Genomic DNA, 18,914 nt, shown 5'->3' with positions numbered 1-18,914 from the left:
AGTGCAGAGCCCTACTTGGGCTCCATCTCATGAGCTGTGAAATCATGACTTGAGCTGAAGTTGGACACTTAACCTACTGAGCCGCCCAGGAGCCCCAATAATAGATTTTTTTCTTTTTTAAGGGTTTTTCTCTCCTTGTTGTAAAGGTTTTGGAAAGAATGGAGAGGTCTGAAAAGAGGTTGGGAGCAAGTTAAATTTTGTCTCTTGCACTGCATGCTTGCCTGATAGCATATGTATCAACAAGAACTCTAGTTAGTACTGTTCTAGTGTTGGCTCCCGTGAACTCATTACGCCTTAAGTATTTACCAATTTTTGCTGGCCAACTCACCTTTTATTTTTTACTTTCTTGGCTAAAGAGTCAGAACTTCTGAGTTGTCTGATAATTCTCACCTCAGGTTTTGGTTCTCTCTCTAGCTATCCTCTTCAGGAAGACCATGGTTTTGGGACCCTGCAGTGCCGTGTGGAAGGCAACTACATTGGTCCGTTCAGGAAGTGGCATAAGTTTAAAGTCTTTTCTGTTTCTTTTTCTGTATCAGAAAAATACTGTTTCAAGAATGCTTCTCACAAGCATGAAAAGAGTAATTACCATGTATTGAGAACTCCTTAAAAGGCTAATTTAATCCTCACAATAAGTGGATTGGTGAAGTTGGTAGAATTACTTTTACTTTATAGGTGAGAAAATTGTAGCTGGTAACCAGTAGAGCCAGGCTTCCCATGTTTAGTCAAACTGTGAGACTGCTGTAATTCTTACCTGTTTTACGCTACTACATTTATCCTTTTATTGTTGGAAGTCAACACTGATGGTGCTAAATCTGGGAGGTGTTTGTTCTGGGCACTCTTAATGAAATCACGGGTTTGGGCAGTCACTTGGTGATATCTGGAGTCCTTGGGTTTAGGGTAGCAATGGCCTGGCCCAGATGATACATGCAGACTCTTGTGTTAATGTCTTTCTTTTTGTTACAGGCTCCCAGAATGTTAGTTTCTCAGTATTTAACAAAGGAAAGTAAGTAATGAGGAGTAAGCAGATTTATTATCATTTTGTATTATCCATCTCTTTCTTGTTTTGCTTACTTTTTTGAACCCATTATAATGGAAAATTCCAAACAGACAGATTAGCATAATGAAACCTGCTTGGTTTCTTTTACTTAGGTGAATATAATTGTGTCTTGAGGTACTGTAGATGTTTCAATGGGATGATGGCACAAAATTTTGGGAATTAGGTCTTAAGTAAAAAGTAATCTCATAATACTGTAAATTTAAAACAGAACATAGTTCCATGAAATGCGTTGTCTAGCAAATGCCTTCTTCAAGATGGAAAGGGTCCAATTTCATAGAGCTTTGGAGAGGAAATTATGATTGTGAATGATTCCTGCATGCCTTACCTAATGTTCTGACACTATATAATTTGTCAGGGATTTTCTTTAAAAGTATGCTATCTAGCTGATATTAATCTCATTGTGGTGATAGTGACATAATTACCTGCAGTAACATAGCCTCAGATATGGAGGCTCTCTCTTTCTCTTGAATTTAGGAAGGAATAACCCTAATATCTATTGCATATCTACTGTAGGCCAACTCTTTACCAGGACCTTTCACATCATCATTCCATTTAATGCTTGTGACCCTGTGAAGTAGGTGTAATCATTGTCATACAAAAATTTTCTAAATCGCAAAACATATATTGCCTCATCGGTATCATTCTCTATTTGTCAAAAGGAACTGGTATCTAAACTGTTATAAAGATCAGGAGAGGTTGGCCCATGATCTTCATTTTAGGCAGCCAATTTAAAAAATGCAAACTCAAATGATTTTTTTCACCTAAAACAAAACTTTGTCTTGGAAGGTCCATGGTACACAAGAATGCATGGCTGGTCAGTGCTAAACAGGAGCTTTTCCTGTACCAGACATATTCAGGTACAATTTTCCTTCTCCCTGTCCTCCTCACTGCTTCCCTCACACCTCGCTGAATGTAGAATCCTCCTTCCCTTTTTCCTGTCCATTTCTCTATGACCATGAACACCTGAGGCTGTCCCCACAGTGATGGAAGACCCTTCGGCTTTGGATGAGAATAAGTTGCTTGTGTGAGTGTCACATGTGGTTGCCATATTAAAAGAGGGTCGATCATGGACTTCTATGCAAAGTTTGTGGATATAAACTGAATGAAAGAAAGGAAGTCACCCTTGTTGTATGTTCTGAGAAATGATGGAAAAGCGATGGCACTGAAAAGTACAAAAGTGCATCTTTTCAGTTACTTTAACACCTCACCTTGAGTATTCATCCAATAACTTATGACTTGCTGATATTGATGCTAAACTACAGTTGAGTATTCATCCAACAACTTATGACTTGCTGATATTGATGCTAGACTACAGTGTTGCTATCAGATGAGCAAACCTCCATACTAAAAAAAATGAATGTTGAAATTGGAAACTTGCATGAAATTGTGAATGCAATTCAGTAGTAGAGGGTTGATCACTAAAGAAGAGTACTTAGACTTCAGTGTTGAAGACAATCCCAAAGCCACTGAAGATATGTCTGTGAAGTAGGTGCAAATTCCAGGGGCAATAAGATCAACCTTTGCCAAAAGTGCAAGACATTTCATAGGTCAAGGGGCAAATGCTATTTACTCTCTAGATAGGATAATTCTACAAAATCTGAATTTTGATCTCTGCCTTTTATTTAACATCTTTTAAAAATTAAAAAAAAAATTGTTTTTATTTTAGAGAGGTGGGAACAGAGGGAGAGAGAGAGAATCCCAAGCAAGCTCCATGCTCAGGGTGGAGTCCGATGGAAGGCTCAATCCCATGACCCTGGGATCATGACCTGAGCCGAAATCAACAGTTGGATGCTCAACTCACTGAGTCACCCAGGCGCCCCTCCTTTATTTTCTTTAACCAGTATAGCTAGTCTCTTTGGGAATAAGTTTGAAGAAGCAACTTACTGGCTGGCCCTTATTGGGTAGTTTGAGTACATGCACTCTCAATATTAATTCCACTATGAGATAGTACTAGGCTCATTTTACAGATGAAGAAACAGACCCAGAAGGACAAAGTAACCAAAGGTCCCAGTGCCAGAAAAATGCAGATCCAATTCAAAATCTTATGCACGTAAACAATTTATGATGGGACGTCCACTCTCCTGGCCATCTGACCCCAAGATTCCTGGTGAATTTGCCTAACACTGTTGAACCAGCCAGATAGGCTGACAGGAATCTCTAATCACATAGCTATTTCATATTTCCAGTACTGATGTCTTCTTGGGATGAGAACTCCAGGCCAGAACTATTTTTTTAATGTTTATTTTTGAGAGAGAGACAGAGTGCAAATGGGGGAGGGGCAGAGAGGGAGGGAGACACAGGATCTGAAGTAGGCTCCAGTCTCTGAGCTGTCAGCACAGAGCCTGACACAGGGCTCTAAGCCACGAACCACAAGATCATGACCTGAGCTGAAGTTGGACACTTAACTGCCTGAGCTACCCAGGCGCCCCCTAGAACTTTCTTATAGCTGAGGATGCTATGGGAGAGGGAATATGGACTATTATAAAGGACACTGGGCTGAGCTCCCCAAGGGCTGGCATTCATTTGTTTACTTGATGATTTTGGTTAAGTCATTTAGCTTTCTGAGCTGTAATTAAATATCTATAAAGTGGACAAAGTGGTGTTTGTCCTTCTAACTCCAAAAGCTGTTGAAAGAAGTAAATGAGCAAGAATCTTGGGATTCACCCATGATTTTCCTCCCCTCTCTCTTCTCTAATCCACTCAGTCACCAGTTGCTGCTGGTTTTACCTCCCATCGATTTCTTGATAAGGTTTTAGATTACTGATTGCAATTAGACCCCTTATCAATTTCTTAAATATGATGTATCCATTCTATCTCTACAATCACTACCTCAATTCAGAATCCCATCATCTTTTGCCTGGCATGCCACAATGGTTCCAAGGTGCCCCGATCTGTTCTCTGTCCCCTAAAGATCCATGTTCTACATCACCACCACCATTCTCTACACCACACATCTGATGCTTCTCCCTTACCACCCTCTAAAGGCTTCCCACTCTCAATAGGAAATGGTACCAGCCTCTGGTCTCTTCCTCATCTGCTTCTCCTGTTCTGTCTTTCCCATTCTAGCAACACAGAAATGGACCTTAAATGAAGCCTCTCTCCACAGAGGCTATCGTTTGCTTTATTTAAACATCCTTTGCCTTATTTCTTTCCTTCACTTGGCCAGTTGTAATTCACACTTTAAGATTCAGCTCAGGAATCATTTCTAGAAATTTCTTTCTATTCCATAGACCCTAGCTCTATTCCTAATCCTCCCCTCTGCACTTTCATGTACTCTCTCTAATTGTGCTAGCCCAGCATGTCATAATTATACTATTTCCTAGGCAGGAGCTTATATAAGAAATGCCCCGATAAAACCCATAACCATTCATAATTAGCTTCTTTGTGTCTTCAGTTTGTTGGAGAAGACAACTCCTGTTTCCCCTTGAGGGAATAGAACTTAGAATGGTCAAGTTTGGATCATAGGAGAGGAAAGGACCAGAAAATCTTACATTCTGGGGGATATGTGGCATATGACAGTGGGATTTTGAAGCAGTCAGGAGGCAGCATGGAAAAACATGTTTGAGGTGGTGAGTGTACACAGGGAGAAGAACATGTCGGATGGAAGGAGGGCAAGGCTCCTGAAGATGGTGCAATTCATTCTCTTGCTTAGAGCAAACTGCAAACTCAAACAGGTGAACCAAGGCTTGGCCCAGTGCATCCAAAGCTGATTCCTCCATAACATAAAACCTACTGTTCTGTGACTTGTAAATTGAATACTTGAGATCTGGTGACAGGTTTCCTAAGAAAGCATCATGGTATGTAAGGATTTCTGCTATTAGCATGAGTGACTGCATCTCCCCTTCCTTTGAAATATTGATCCTGTATTATATGTATTATACATATTGTTATAGGTAAGTCCTTATTATATGCATTTTAAGTGACTATTACTAGAAAAAATTCCAACCATTGCTGGTCTTAGAAAGTTAAAGTAAGGAATACATTAGTGATAGCCTTCTATTATTATATTATCTGGGTCACATTCTATATTCTATGTTCAGAAGCTTACTTTTTTTTTTTTCTTTTGCAGAAATACTATCTGTGTTTCCAGAATCTGGGAGCCTTGGGGGAAAAACAGACATTATAATTACGGGAGACTTCTTTGACAATCCTGCCCGGGTTACCATTGCAGGTAACTAAGTTAGAATGGCTGAAAATAGTTCATAGTTTAAATGCTGTAGGAGATTATGTGTCTCTTATGGCATGCAGTGAGTGGGGAGAAGAAATTTTTGCCTCTTCTGACTCATTATGCCATCCTGCTCTAAGGTATTTTATCTGTTTGTTTGAGACTAGGTCGGATTGTAGTCCTGTAGGGACAGTCTATGGACATACTCCTAATTTACAGCAATTCCCAAACTGGTGCAGCCACTGTGGAAAACAGTATAGAGGTTCCTCAAAAAATTAAAAATAGAACTACCCTATGACCCAGCAATTGCATTACTAGGTATTTATCCAAAGGATACAAAAATGCTGATTCGTAGGGCAATGCACCCCAATGTTTATAGCCGCACTGTCAACAATAGCCAAGTTATGGAAGAAAGTCAAATGTCCATCGACTGATGAGTGGATAAAGAAGATGTTGTATATAAATACACACACACCATGGAATATTACTTGGCAATTAAAAATAATTAAATCCTGCCATTTGCAACAACGTGGATGGAACTGGAGGGTATTATGCTAAGTGAAACAAGTCAGAGAAGGACAAATATCATGATTTCACTCATAAGTGGAATTTAAGAAACAAAACAGATGAACATTGGGGAAGGAAAGAAAAATATGATAAAAACAGAGAAGGAGACAAACCATAAGAGACTCTTAAATATAGAACAAACAGCGTTGCTGGAGGGGTGGAGGGTGGGGGGGATGGGCTAAATGGGCAATGGGCATTAAGGAAGACGCTTGTTGGGATGAGCACTGGGTATTATAAGTAAGTGATGAATCACTAAATTCTATTCCTGAAATCATTATTACACTATATGTTAACTAAGTTGGATTTAAATAAAAAATAAAAATTAAAAAAATTCATGGGTAATTGCCTCGGGTGTCCTCATCCTGGGAATGAAGAGAAGGGAAGGGTAGAGCTGTGTCTTCAGAAAGGTCCACTTCTACTGGAAGGCCACCCCTCTCCCCACCCTTCTCCTTAGTCCTCTTGATAAACTGGATTGGGCAGGCATTTGCTATGCAGATTCTTCTGGAATTCCATCTTGGGAAATCCTTTTGTGGTACCCATCTAGAACCTTTTATTCTGCCAGGTGGGAGGCTCTTCTGGCTGGTGATACCAAGGTTGCAGGAAAACATCCTCACAATCTCACGTCACCTTTACTCTCCCACACTCAGCCGAGGCTTGTGCATTCTCAGTGAATGGCACTGCATTGCCTTGTTTTCTTTCTAATTACTGGAAGCTGCCCTATGCCCTATTGCCTTGCACTCTCCCTTTCCTGGCCTCCTTCACTTGGTGGGGACAACTTTTGCTATATTACTCACATCCAGTTCATTACCTTAGAATAGGAGCCTGTCTACTTCAGGAGGGTCATGTTGTCCTGCCTCACACCTATATACCTCTCTCTCTCTCTCCATTTATCTAATGAAAAAAATTCTCCCCAGGCATTCCGTGTGATATTAGACATGTGTCTCCCAGGAAGATTGAGTGCACCACTAGGGCTCCAGGAAAAGGTGCAAGACTCACTGCTCCTCAGGCAGGTAAGGACGTTGTACAATGGCCTCTAGTTACCACCAGGAGGGGCCGGGAAGTGGAAATAAGTGTTTGCTTTCTCAGCCGTTTGACTGGTTAGCTCAGTGAGCTCTGGGCCTGTGATACCACTGTGAGGACTTTCCTTTCAGAGAGCTTCTTGGCTTTGTTCCGATGTTTAGTGACCCTGCACTTCTGGCCCCAACCAAATGGCCAGTGGGGTTCAGGAGAGACCTGATGCATAAAGTATAACTGCAAAAGGGGCACCTGGGTGGTTCAGTCGGTTAAACATCCAACTTCAGCTCAGGTCATAATCTCATGGTTCGGTCCATGAGTTCGAGCCCCATGTCAGGTTCTGTGTTGACAGCTCAGAGCCTGGAGCCTGCTTTGGATTTTGTGTCTCCCTCTCTCTCTGCCCATCCTCCACTCATGCTCTCTCTCAAAAGTAAATAAATGTTAAACAAATTAAAAAAGAAAAAATATAACTGCAATCAAGACATTGCTGTAGCTACTGGTGGAAACCCCAAAGCTGCCTCACTCCATACTGTGGTCAGCTGTGAGCCCATTGGCTAAGAAGACCAGAGCATTAGAGTGTCCTCTCCTGTGCCCATAACAGCAGCACTAGACAAGGCCAGGGAGTGGGGCAGAGTGGGGTGCATTTAAATGCTATTTCTTCTTCCCTGTGGGTGACTGTCTGCTTCTTTGAAAAGTAGTGATGTATCATGACTTTGCCTCAAGTTTATGCCTGAAGTGGGCAGAAGTGGGGGAGGCAAGGTGGCAGGTTCTACTTGTTCCTTTCTGTGTAAAGCTTCCACCTCAGGGCTGCAGCTTGAAAGTGCACCATTGGAACACTTTTCTGGTGAGCGTTAGAACTGCAAGCTCAGGCGTAGTTAGGGACTAAGGGTGGTTGGTGTGTTATGTAGCCTGGAACCACAGGCTGCACGTCTCTATTCCTTACCTGCCCCATAAGGGGCTGACTTCATGGTGAAACCACAGACAGAGAGCTCAACTCCAGAAGTTCGGCACTTACAGGGAAAGTAACCCAGCAGGGGGAGAAACCTTTCTAAAGAAAGGCCATTCGAGTGTGAAAATGCATGCAAAAGCTTTGGCTTGAGCATTCTTCAGGTCCCAGATCTGCAGTTTTTACTCAAGGAGAGCTCCCATCCAAGGGAACAAAACTACTGAAGCAAGTGCTGGAGAGAATGTGTGTTTCCTGTCAGGAAATAGAGAGCTCTCCCCTCGTTCAGTGCTTTAGCTGCTTGGGTAGTGGTAGGATAATTAGCTGAATGCAGCTGTTCTTGGGAGTTAACGTCCTTTATGAAGACCTTTTGAAGTTTCTTCTATGAAAGTAGGGCAAATTACTGCGTAAAGCAGTGGTTCTCAATGGTCCCCAGGGCACATTTGGCAACAACTGGCTGTTACAGCCAAGATGGTGGTGGTGGTGCAGCTGGTCTCCTGAGTGGAGGCCAGGGTTGCCCAGAACATCTTTCCATGCACAGGGCAGACATCACAACAGTTATCCACAAATCCAAGTAGTAGATTAAATACGCTCTTATTTTTCTGCTTGTTCCTTTTCTATTTCCTTTTTTTGTTGGATTTAACAGGGAACAACAGTAGTAGTTTAAAATAATAATAATTACCACAGCTATCCTTTATTGAAAACTTACCATATTTCAGGCTCTTTGTGTATATAGTTTAGACTCCCTAAGTCTTTTTTTTTTTTTTTTTGCCAGAATTGTCAAATTGACTCATTCCCCCTCCCCCCAGGTTTATTGAGATACAATTGACGTATAACTCAATCTCCCTTAGTCTTTAGTGCGTTATCTCTATTATTGACCCCATTTTGATGCTCAGAGAATGAAGGCATTAAGCAGTTTGCTTGCTCAAAGCCACAGGTCTAGTAAGTGGCAAAGCTGGAATCTGAATCCACACATGTATGATTCCATAGTGGCACCCGCAGTCCAAGTTAGTATGCAATATTGATTGTACGTGTACCTCTGGTGTCAGAGTTTGCTTAATATAAAACACAAATTAGTAAGTAAAATATCATTAAAAATATCACATCATAGCTGTACGGCACGTAATTTGTTCCATGTGTGAGTCCACAAATTGGGGCCGTTACGTGAAAAAATTTAAGGATTGCCAATTTTCTGGGAACAAAGGGTTGTAGGGAATAGTGTTCCCAGGTTGAACTAGACCTTAAAATACTGAAACTCTCTCCTGAACAAGATAAGTCAGAGCCCAAGTTCATGTTGTCCTTCTGTACTCCATCACAGCATTTGTTTGCTCTGTCAATTCTCCACAGGACTGGTTTCTCTTTCCCTGACACTCTCATTAGAAAAGACTCCCTACTTGTCTCTGGTCCCTTGAAAATATTTCCCAATATTTTTTTATCATTGCTTTTTATCAAGTGTATCTTTCCAAGAGGCTAAATCCTACACCAAGCAATATTTTCTGCTTTCTGGAACATTTATGTTATCTATAGAACCTCTCACATGACTGCAACATCTGGGTCTCAGTTGACTCACCTCTGTAGATAGTAGCTGGATCATCTTCACTGTGTTATCTGAGGTAAAGTATTTCCCCAAATGGAGGATGAAGGTCCTCTGATGTTTCTGAGGTATACTTGTCTTACAGGCAATCGAGGGCTGCTTTTTGAAGTTGGAGATGCTGCTGAGGACTTGGATCTGACTGCAGCCACTTCTGGGTACTGGTGGCAGATTGTCCCTAATGCCAGTTCTCCATTTGGATTTTGGTCAAAAGAAGGGCAACCCTTCAGGTATGCTGTAGGAAAAGTGGGAGTTTATATCAAAAGTGTCTTTACTAACCTAGGTGAGACCAGGAGATAGGTAAGCAATGAGGTTTCCAGGGGAAAAACTCTAACACCCACCAACTCAACAACAGTTTGATCAATATTCTCAACTAGTGTTGGTCATGCTGGTAGAGCACAAGCCTTTTTAGGTACATGCTGAATTTTGATCAATAGGTAAAATTTATATTTTCTACAAGTCAGTTTATAGTCTGCTTTGGATATGACTAGTAATTGGAACATTAATCTGGGTAAGCCAGGGTACTTGGATGAGAGCACTGTAAAACTTGCTGTAGGTACGTGGCTAAGACATGAAACCAACATCTGGCTGATGCCAAAGAAAGAAGCAAGCATATGCTTTCTGGTCATCTGAGGGAGCAAAAGCTGGAAAGCAAGCATGTCTGCTGGAACAACTACTCGGTGCCAAAGGTCAACCCAGTGGCTGGTGAATAGCAGGGGAAGCTATTATGGGCATTGTTTTCTGTAGCAGTGACGGCAACGTGATTATGGTATTCCTGTTAGTGTTGCTGTGAATATTTTTAATCACTTTGAGGACCTGGCTGAAATGTGTAGTTTCCTAAAGTGGTCTTAAAAATATAAAAAGTTGAGAATTGCTTAGACACACTGTTTCCTTAGTGTGCTCTCAGTGTACATAGAGGGATGGATCCTTGACAGTGTGATGGATTTCTTCTTTCTCCAAACCTCCTCTCAAAGAGGTTGGTCATGACCCCTGAATGTGAATTCCAGCCATTCTGTGCCTTCCTCCAAGGATTTGGCCATTTTAAATTTCAACTCAGTTGTGGAATGAAAGACTTTGTTCCCTGTTCAGGGAATCTCAGACCTTGAAGAAGCCAAGTAGGGAAGAAAATCTGTGAACAGAATAGTCTCTTGTCCCAGAAGCCTTACTAACTGGGTATTTAACCACCAATGCATAGTTTTAAAGTGGCAATTGTTGTGGTCCCTTGTGGCATGCAATGATACATCTTTATCATGGTTTCTGAGAATCATCAATAATGTTCAAAGGAAAACCTTTCAGCTATATTCAGTGTGTGCGGGAGTGTTAAGGAGAGAGACCACCTCAAAATACAAAAGAACATTTGACTGTATGTACCTCCTGCATGGAGTGTCTCTTTAACTGCCATTTGGAGGAGCCACAAATCAGAGTAACTCTTTCCATTCTCTTTGTCCTTCATTTCTTTACAATTCAAAAATTTTAAATTAAAAAATTGGCATATTAATTAATTGATAAATTATTATATTTATGGACCTTTAAAGCAGTTATTTTCAAAATGATTTTCAGAAAATATTCTTGGTATTTATTGAGATAGTTTGATCATTACTTAGCCATATCTGTCTCTACTACTAAGGTCACAAGTTTATCTTAAACATTAAACATTTATGTTTCATAAAATTGCCTGCAACCTTCTTCGAAGTTGTAGGTTATGTCTGTTAATTTGGAATTGTTGACACATTTAGTGGACTTTTCTCTGTGGGCCATAATATTTAATTAGAAAAATACTCTCTGTAGGTATTGAGGTTTCTGGTAAACTCAGGGCAAATCTGCCCTCTTTTTGTGAGATAACATTTAATTAGTAGACCTTCAAACAATTAAAAATTATTTACTGATAACCTACATTAAACACAACATTGTGTTCAAAGAGGTTTAGAAGGTTGAGGGGCACCTGTGTGGCTCAGTCGGTTAAGCGTCCGACTTTGGCTCAGGTCATGATCTCACGGCTTGTGAGTTTGAGTCCTGCATCGGGCTCCGTGCTGACAGCTCAGAGCCTGGAGCCTGCTTCAGATTCCCTCTCTCTCTCTGCCCCTTTCCTGCTTATGCTCTGTCTCTGTCTCTATCTTTGTCTCTCTCAAAAATAAACAAACATTAACAACACCAAGAATAGAAGGTTGAGAGCAAGGTCATTATCTTGAGGAATGACCAACCTAGTCATGTGCACATTCAGCCAACAGAGCAAGGCAAGACAGCATGTCCTGACATTCCTCAGTGTATCCAGTGTGTCTCCTGATCTTATTCAGTTCAACTGACATATACTGACTTATTACTATGCTCTAGGCCTTTGAAGACAAGTTAGTTCATGAGATGCTACAACTGAAGATGTATTTATAGGTCTAGTTTGCAGATGAGGAACTATAGTCCCTGATAGGTAAAGTGCTTTTCTAATGTTAGAAAATTATCTAATATTATATACAATTATCAAGTAGCAGAACTAAGCTCTGATTTTTTCTGATTTCAAGTCTTGTGATTTCTCCACAAGTCTCCCATGCTTCATTATGCACATATCCTTCTTCACCCATAGGAATGTATTTTAAAGAGAGCCACCAGTCTGTGAAACCTCACATAAACACCTGCTTCTATGACCTTGATGTCCACCACGAGGGAGATAAAATAGAAGCTTTTCTTAACATTATTTGGGGTTATTTCAAGCCTATCACTTTACCCCTTCATAAAGAACTGCAAAGTGTTGTCCACAAGTCAAGTAAGATTATTCAACAGGAAACACATTTGATAATTTGTGATTGCCACTTACAGCTATGCATATGCACACATGTGATGCAGCTAATAACTGACTTTAGCCAGAGGAGTGATCTAATATACCTCATGAAGTATGATATGTTGGAGTAGGAGACAAGAAACCAAGGTTCTGGAACAAGTCAGAGAAAATTCTTATTGGTGATCTCTTTATATCTAATAATAAGAATAATATTTCTATTGATTGAGCCCCTACAATCCACTAGCTGTTAGTAAATGCTAAGCCTCCAGACAGTCCCGTGCTGCGGCTGCAACTTTCCCAAAGGTACATGACTGTGAAGGTAGTCATGGCCACTGCGAAGAGATGTGTTGAGAGAATGATTAGCAGGTGCCACAGGAATAGCTGTTTACAGAGTACTCTGGCCACTCCTGTGGCACAAGAGTCCCGTGTTTCTTCCTCATCGCCATAAAGAAAAACAAAGTACAAGGGCACCCACTTGTCGGGTCAGTGATTCAGGCATTGGTTGCTCTCACTTCTCTGTGTTTCTCTGCTTTCCAGAGCACGGCTCAGTGGATTCTTTGTGGCTCCAGAGACCAATAATTACACTTTCTGGGTCCAGGCTGATGATCAAGCTTCCCTGTACCTCAGTCAGTCAGAGGACCCAAGGACCAAGGTATTCACCTTCCTCTTACTTTCCTTTTTCTTGTCCCCAGTCTTTCATTCTTAAAAAAAAAAAAATACTAAAGCTCTCATATTCTACTAATAGTTGTAACATGCCACTAAACAACCAGGGATTTTAATGTTTTGTGGAGGGAATGGGCTTATTTTTTGTTAATTTAAAAAAATTGAGACCTAATTGATATGATTTTAATTGTTGAAAATGAATTTGGTTGAATGTGTTGGCACATTCATTAAGCACTTACTCGAAGCCAGGCATTAAGCTGCATTTTATATACCTTGTCTCTAATCTTCACAGCATCTCTGTGAGCTGAGTATATTTATCTCCATTTTCCAGATAAGGAAATTGAGGTTTGGGAGTGGCCAATCCAGGGTCACTTGGGTCATAAGAGGCATATTTAGGGCTCAAACTCCTATCTGTCTGATTCTAAAACTTGTGCCTTTTGCACTGATTTTTGGGTAGAGATGTAGCCAGTCTTATTTAGGAATTCCCTGATCAGCTTTGAAGAATAAGAAAAAGTGCTTGGGGTGCCTGGGTGGCTGAGTCGGCTGTGTCCAACTCTTTTTTTTTTTTTTTTTTTAATTTTTTTTTTTTTCAATGTTTATTTATTTTTGGGACAGAGAGAGACAGAGCATGAACGGGGGAGGGGCAGAGTGAGAGGGAGACACAGAATCGGAAACAGGCTCCAGGCTCCGAGCCATCAGCCCGGAGCCTGACGCGGGGCTCGAACTCACGGACCGCGAGATCGTGACCTGGCTGAAGTCGGACGCTTAACCGACTGCGCCACCCAGGCGCCCCTGTGTCCAACTCTTGATTTCAGCTCAGGTCATGATCTCACAGTTCGTGAGATCGAGCCCTGTGTTGGGCTCTGCACTGGGCATGGAGCCACTTAAAAGATTCCCTCTCCCTCCCTCTCTCTCTCTCTCTCTTTCTCTCTCCTTCCCTCTCTCTCCCTCCGTCTGCCCCTCCTCTGCTCATGCTTGCTTTCTCTCTCTCAAAAACTGCTTCTAACAAAAAGCCAAAATTCAATAGTGCCATTGGCAAAGAACCACATTTCCCCCTCAAATTATTAACATGCTTCTATGAAATTGCTTTGCTGATTGGCTAGAGAAACATCATAGATTCTGATGTGGTCAAGTCCTTCTAGGTTTCTCAAATGGCTTAGAACTATTTTGTCCATAGTATCATGTAAAGCCAGGTTTCCAGGTTGGCTCTCTCTGCTCTATACATGGCCCATCCAGCCTCATCTGAATACAGTTTGATAGAGAGACAGAGGGGGGAGTGGAGGATCGTATACAACCACAGACATTAGTGTGACTGAGCTAACTTGTTGGAAAAGCAGACCATTCCAAAGACACTATTCGTAGCTGTCCAGACATTTGCTAATTGAGAAAAAAAAATGCTCATAAGCTTCATAGTTCTGATAGTGACATGCTTATTGGGCCACAGGTGAAAGTGGCCTCCATCAGCGTGGGCACTGCTGACTGGTTTGATGCCTGGGAGCATCATGGGAATGAAGGGACCTGGCAGCGGAAGACTCCCAAATTAGAGCTGGTTGGTGGTACCAGGTACTACCTGGAAGCAGAGCATTATGGGAGGGTCCCCAGCAGGGGAATGAGAATTGGTGTCCAGATCCACAACACCTGGCTGAACCCCGCTGTGGTCAGCACTTACCTCCGGGAGAAGCATCAGATCCGAATCCGTGCCCAGAGACTTCCGGAAATCCAGGTTTGTGTCTCTTCCTTGTCCTGTGGGGTTAGAGTCAGGGGCTGAACTCTGGAATGAGCATAGTCTTGTCTAGTGGAAGGATCACTAGCTGGGAGCCAGGAGACTTGAGGTGTAATGATAACTCTGCTCCTCATGAGATAGGATATCTATCCAATAGGGGTTGTGAAGACATCTAAGAAGAAAACGCAAAGTCTTATTATGAATATAACTTTACTCATGGTCAAGTTTCCAGGTAAGTCCTCTTTTGGAAATGTTTTCCCCAGTGTAGAGATACGGTCCTCCAAACATACACACTTGTGTAGGCATGCACATATGTGTACACACACAAGATCCCATTGCTTTTACAGATTCAGGCCCTATTTACCCATAGGGAAAGATGGTGTTTTCTACATCAACTTTGCAAAGGTCAAGGTTTTCAGGTCTCTCAGATGTGCCCCATATTTTTGTTGAACTATCTCAGTGTACTTTCAATTCACTTTTTGGTGTACAAAGATGAGTCAATATGGACTCTGCTTTTGAAGCTTACAGTCTAATAGTAAAACATGTACACAAATAACCACAGAGTGAAGTAGAAAAGAGCAAGTGATGTAAGAGGATAGATCTTACTTCATAATAAAAGTATAACGTGCCCGTCTGGGAACATGCTAGCAGCAAAGCAGAGACTGAATAAGCGTCTGAGAGAGTGTGGCGTGCCATGTGGCTGCTCTTGCCCACCAGGCCACCCCCTGGAAAGAGTGATGGTGAGAAGGGCTGAAAGGAGGCCATTCAGTGGGAACATTTAAGTCTGGCACCCTACAGAAAAGAAGGGGAACGGATGAACAGGGGGATAGACATGGGAACGTTTCCACTCGGTGATGACACTTGGTCCCTAGATAGCTCTAGGTGATAGTGAGTTTAGACAAAATTTAAATTATAAATAAAAGGAGATAGCAAGCGGAGGAGATATATCCTGAGTTTCTCTGGCTTGATTAGCATATGTCATTCAGTCTTGTCACTCTTGACATTTTAGATGCTGACTCTGTCTGGCAGACGGAACTTCTTCCTTACGTGGGACAATGTCTCTAGCCAGCCAGTCCCTGCAAATGCCACAGCCCATCAGGTGGGAAACTTCTTTCAATAATGACGGGTGGGGGAACTGGGGGTGGGTGTCTTTATCCCCACTGTATAAACTCTTGACAGTTTTAAAAAAAACCTTTTTTTTTAATGTTTACTTATTTTTGAGAGAGACAGAGCATGAGTGGGGGAGGGGCGGAAAGAGGGGGAGACACAGAATCTGAAGCAGGCTCCAGGCTCTGAGCTGTCAGCACGGAGCCTGACATGGGGCTTGAACTCACAAACCGCGAGTTCATGACCTGAGCCGAAGTCAGATGCTTAACCAACTGAGCCACCTAGGCACCCCTTGATAGTTTTTTTTTTTAAACAGATTCAAGTAGCTATTGAGAAGTTACTTGCAGTCAAATGCCAACTGGAACCCCTTTCGGCCAACATCCTACTCTGGCTTGGATTTGAACAAGGTATGCGCTGTCCTTGGCTTGACAAATGCAGATCCTCTTCTCTACCGTGGTCTTCTCTCTTTATTCTGTAAAATGGGAACAATCTTCATTTCCTGCCACCAGAGTCAAGAAAAGATATGGAAAGTGGATTTGGACCCTGAGTGGCCAAGAGAGTGATTACACACGTGGGAGGAAGCTCCTTGGTGTGGGTGCCAGAGAAAGAGAAGGCATTCGCGGTGAGCTGTCAGGTGGAGCTCAGTACTACCCATTCCATACAGTGGGGGAAGACAAACCACGCATGCGGGAACAAAATCCCTAAAACGGCATATCTTATTTAATTCAAAAAAATTTTTTGTTTATTTTTGAGAGAGACAGAGACAGTGTGAGCAGGGAAGGGCCAGAGATGGAGAGAGAGAAAGAATCCCAAGCAGGCTCCACACTGTCAGCGCAGAGCCCAACATGGGGCTCGAACTCACAAAACCATGAGGTCATGATCGGAGCTGAAACAGAGTCCGATGCTTAACTGACTGAACCACCCAGGCGCCCCAAATTGTATCCAAATAAAGAAGTTGTTACGTGAAATAGTCATCTTAGCAAATTCTAAAAATGTGAGAGCATGTTTTTAAAATGCTAAGGTGAACTAAATTCCAGTCAGCATTCCTTGTCTCTTTGCTTCTCAACAGTTTTTCATGTCATGGTACATACAGAAAATGGTAATAGATGTTTGATGCTCTGTGGCAGGCAGAATGGGGTTCTTAACAGCAGGAGCCTTTAAGCCCAAGCCTGGCCCAGCTCACCCGAGGGCTGAAGGGCTGCTGTCATGGTGCACTCATAACCCAATCCCTCTACACATGTCAAGAAGCTGTGTTATTCAACATTTATGCCTGTCTTCCTATCTTATCTGTATCCAGGTCCAGAAGGTTCCAGCTTTGAGGGGGACCTCACCAGTGCGACAGAGCCCTACTGTGGGAGATTCAGCCTCCACCAGCCTCGACACCTTGTCCTAACACCCCCGGCTGCCCAGAAGGGCTACTGGCTAGATCGGTACACACACGTAAGTAGCAGTCATCAGGATGCCAGGTGAAGTGGGTAGGGAGGGGTTGGCATTATTCTCTGGCATTGAGATTGGTGAAGCAGGAGCATGAAAGAGTGATTGCCATGATTTGCCCAAGGCATTTTGGGCTGAGGTTCCAGGTTTCTTAGCTGCTGTTTCAAGTGGTGAACAGATACTTCTGGTTCTTATTAGTTAGATGCCTTTGTCTTAGCTGTGAGACCTATGGACGTTTTTATAAGCTCCAGTATTTTCTTTGCTCACTAGGTGGGAGTGCAGACTCTGTAGTCAAACTATTTTGTTTTATTTTATAATTTTTTAATTTTTATTTAAATATTTATTTAAATATTAAATATTAAATTTTATTTAAATATTTATTTAAATATTAAATATTAAATTTTATTTAAATATTAATTTATTTAATTTTTATTTAATTAATTTATTTTATTTATTAATTACATTTTTATATTTTATTTAATTTAAAATGTTTATTTATTTTTGAGAGAGAGAGAGAGACAGAACGCGAGTAGGGGAGGGGTGGAGAGAGGAGATGACACAGAATCCTTAGCAGGCTCCAGGCTCTGAGCTGTCAGTACAGAGACTGATGTGGGGCTGGAACCCACAAACCACGAGATCATGACCTGAGCTGAAGTTGGACACTTAACCAACTGAGCCACGCAGACACCTCCAGACTATCTGGTTTTGAATTTTGACTCTACCCCCCTATATGTCCTCAGTGTCTTGTTTTAGTTTACTCCTCTGTAAAATGGGTAGTGGTAAGGTCTAGAATTGTGTTGAAGGTTGCAGTGTATGCAGTGGTTAGGACCTAGTTAATGCTAGTTACTGTTATTTATAGTTATTTGTTTACTGATGGATTGACCAGCACACTTCTTGAATAACTTCAATCCCTTGTGTCAAGCGCTGCCATCTTTCGTGAAAGAGTGCAGCTTGTTTGCTCTTTGGGCCCCTGAGTGAGCCCAAGGGGGCGGCTGAACTCATGGCAGTACTTGGGGGTGGGTGGCAAGAGGATTCTCTTTCATCCCTGAAATCATATCATTCTCCAATACTCATCAAAATTCCATCTCCGAGAGGCACCTGGGCGGCTCGGTCAGTTGAGTCTGGCTCTTGATTTCGGCTCAGGTCATGATCTCATGGTCCATGGGTTCGAGACCCATATCAGGCTCTGTGCTGACAGTGCAGAGCCTGCTTAGGATTCTCTCTCCCCTCTTTCTCTGCTCCTCTCCCAATTGCACACATGTTCTCTCTCAAAATAAATAAAATGAAACTCCATCTCTGATCAGTTTCAGTGGGAGCTGGGACTAGATGGGCATCTTTTGGCTTTTCCTCTACAGTAGAGGCTCCCAAAGGGGAAATTTTGCCTCCTTGGGAAAGGCTGGCAATTATGGAGACATTTTTGGTTGTCACACCTGGGGAAGTGCTACTGGCATGCAGTGGCTAGTTTCTAGGGATGTCACAAAACATCCCACAGTGCACAGGACAGCCCCCTCACAGAAAGGAATTATCCAGTCCAAAAGATCAACAGTGGAAAAATCTTGCTATAAAGTCTCCTCAGGGCAATTTTATTGAACTCAGAAACCAAGGATGCCAGCGAGTTAGAGTTAAGGAACTGAAGCTCAGAGAGGGTAAGTGACTTGATCAAGGTTGCATAGGTAACTGGTCAGAATAGGGGTTTTTCTCATGGAGATACTCTAAAATCCGAACTTCCTAGCCCAGTGGTAGGCATTTAATAACTCTCCGTGGAGTAAATAACAATTTATTCTGATTATGTCTTTTTTTAGTGAGACTAGTAAACTTTGGGAGTAGAGGACCTGGGATGGCTCTCTCACAACACGAGGCAGGCTTCTAGGGAGGTGGAC

At 42.1% G+C, this 18,914-nt stretch overlaps 1 protein-coding gene across 1 annotated transcript in view; it reads left to right on the top strand.

Annotated features, from left to right (window-relative positions):
• PKHD1 (PKHD1 ciliary IPT domain containing fibrocystin/polyductin) overlaps positions 1-18,914 on the top strand; it is a 486,267-nt gene that overhangs the window by 27,222 nt on the left and 440,131 nt on the right. Inside the window, 11 exon segments of the mRNA XM_030315703.1 lie at positions 415-479; positions 964-1,003; positions 1,844-1,914; positions 5,127-5,228; positions 6,704-6,799; positions 9,426-9,567; positions 12,645-12,759; positions 14,215-14,493; positions 15,503-15,592; positions 15,917-16,007; positions 16,898-17,040. Of these exon segments, the coding sequence (XP_030171563.1) occupies positions 415-479; positions 964-1,003; positions 1,844-1,914; positions 5,127-5,228; positions 6,704-6,799; positions 9,426-9,567; positions 12,645-12,759; positions 14,215-14,493; positions 15,503-15,592; positions 15,917-16,007; positions 16,898-17,040 (1,234 nt within the window).

This window comes from Lynx canadensis, chromosome B2, assembly GCF_007474595.2.
Source record: "Lynx canadensis isolate LIC74 chromosome B2, mLynCan4.pri.v2, whole genome shotgun sequence".
Lineage (NCBI taxonomy): Eukaryota > Metazoa > Chordata > Mammalia > Carnivora > Felidae > Lynx > Lynx canadensis.
Note: the sequence above shows the minus strand (reverse complement) of the source record. Positions and strands in the feature narration are given on the sequence as shown.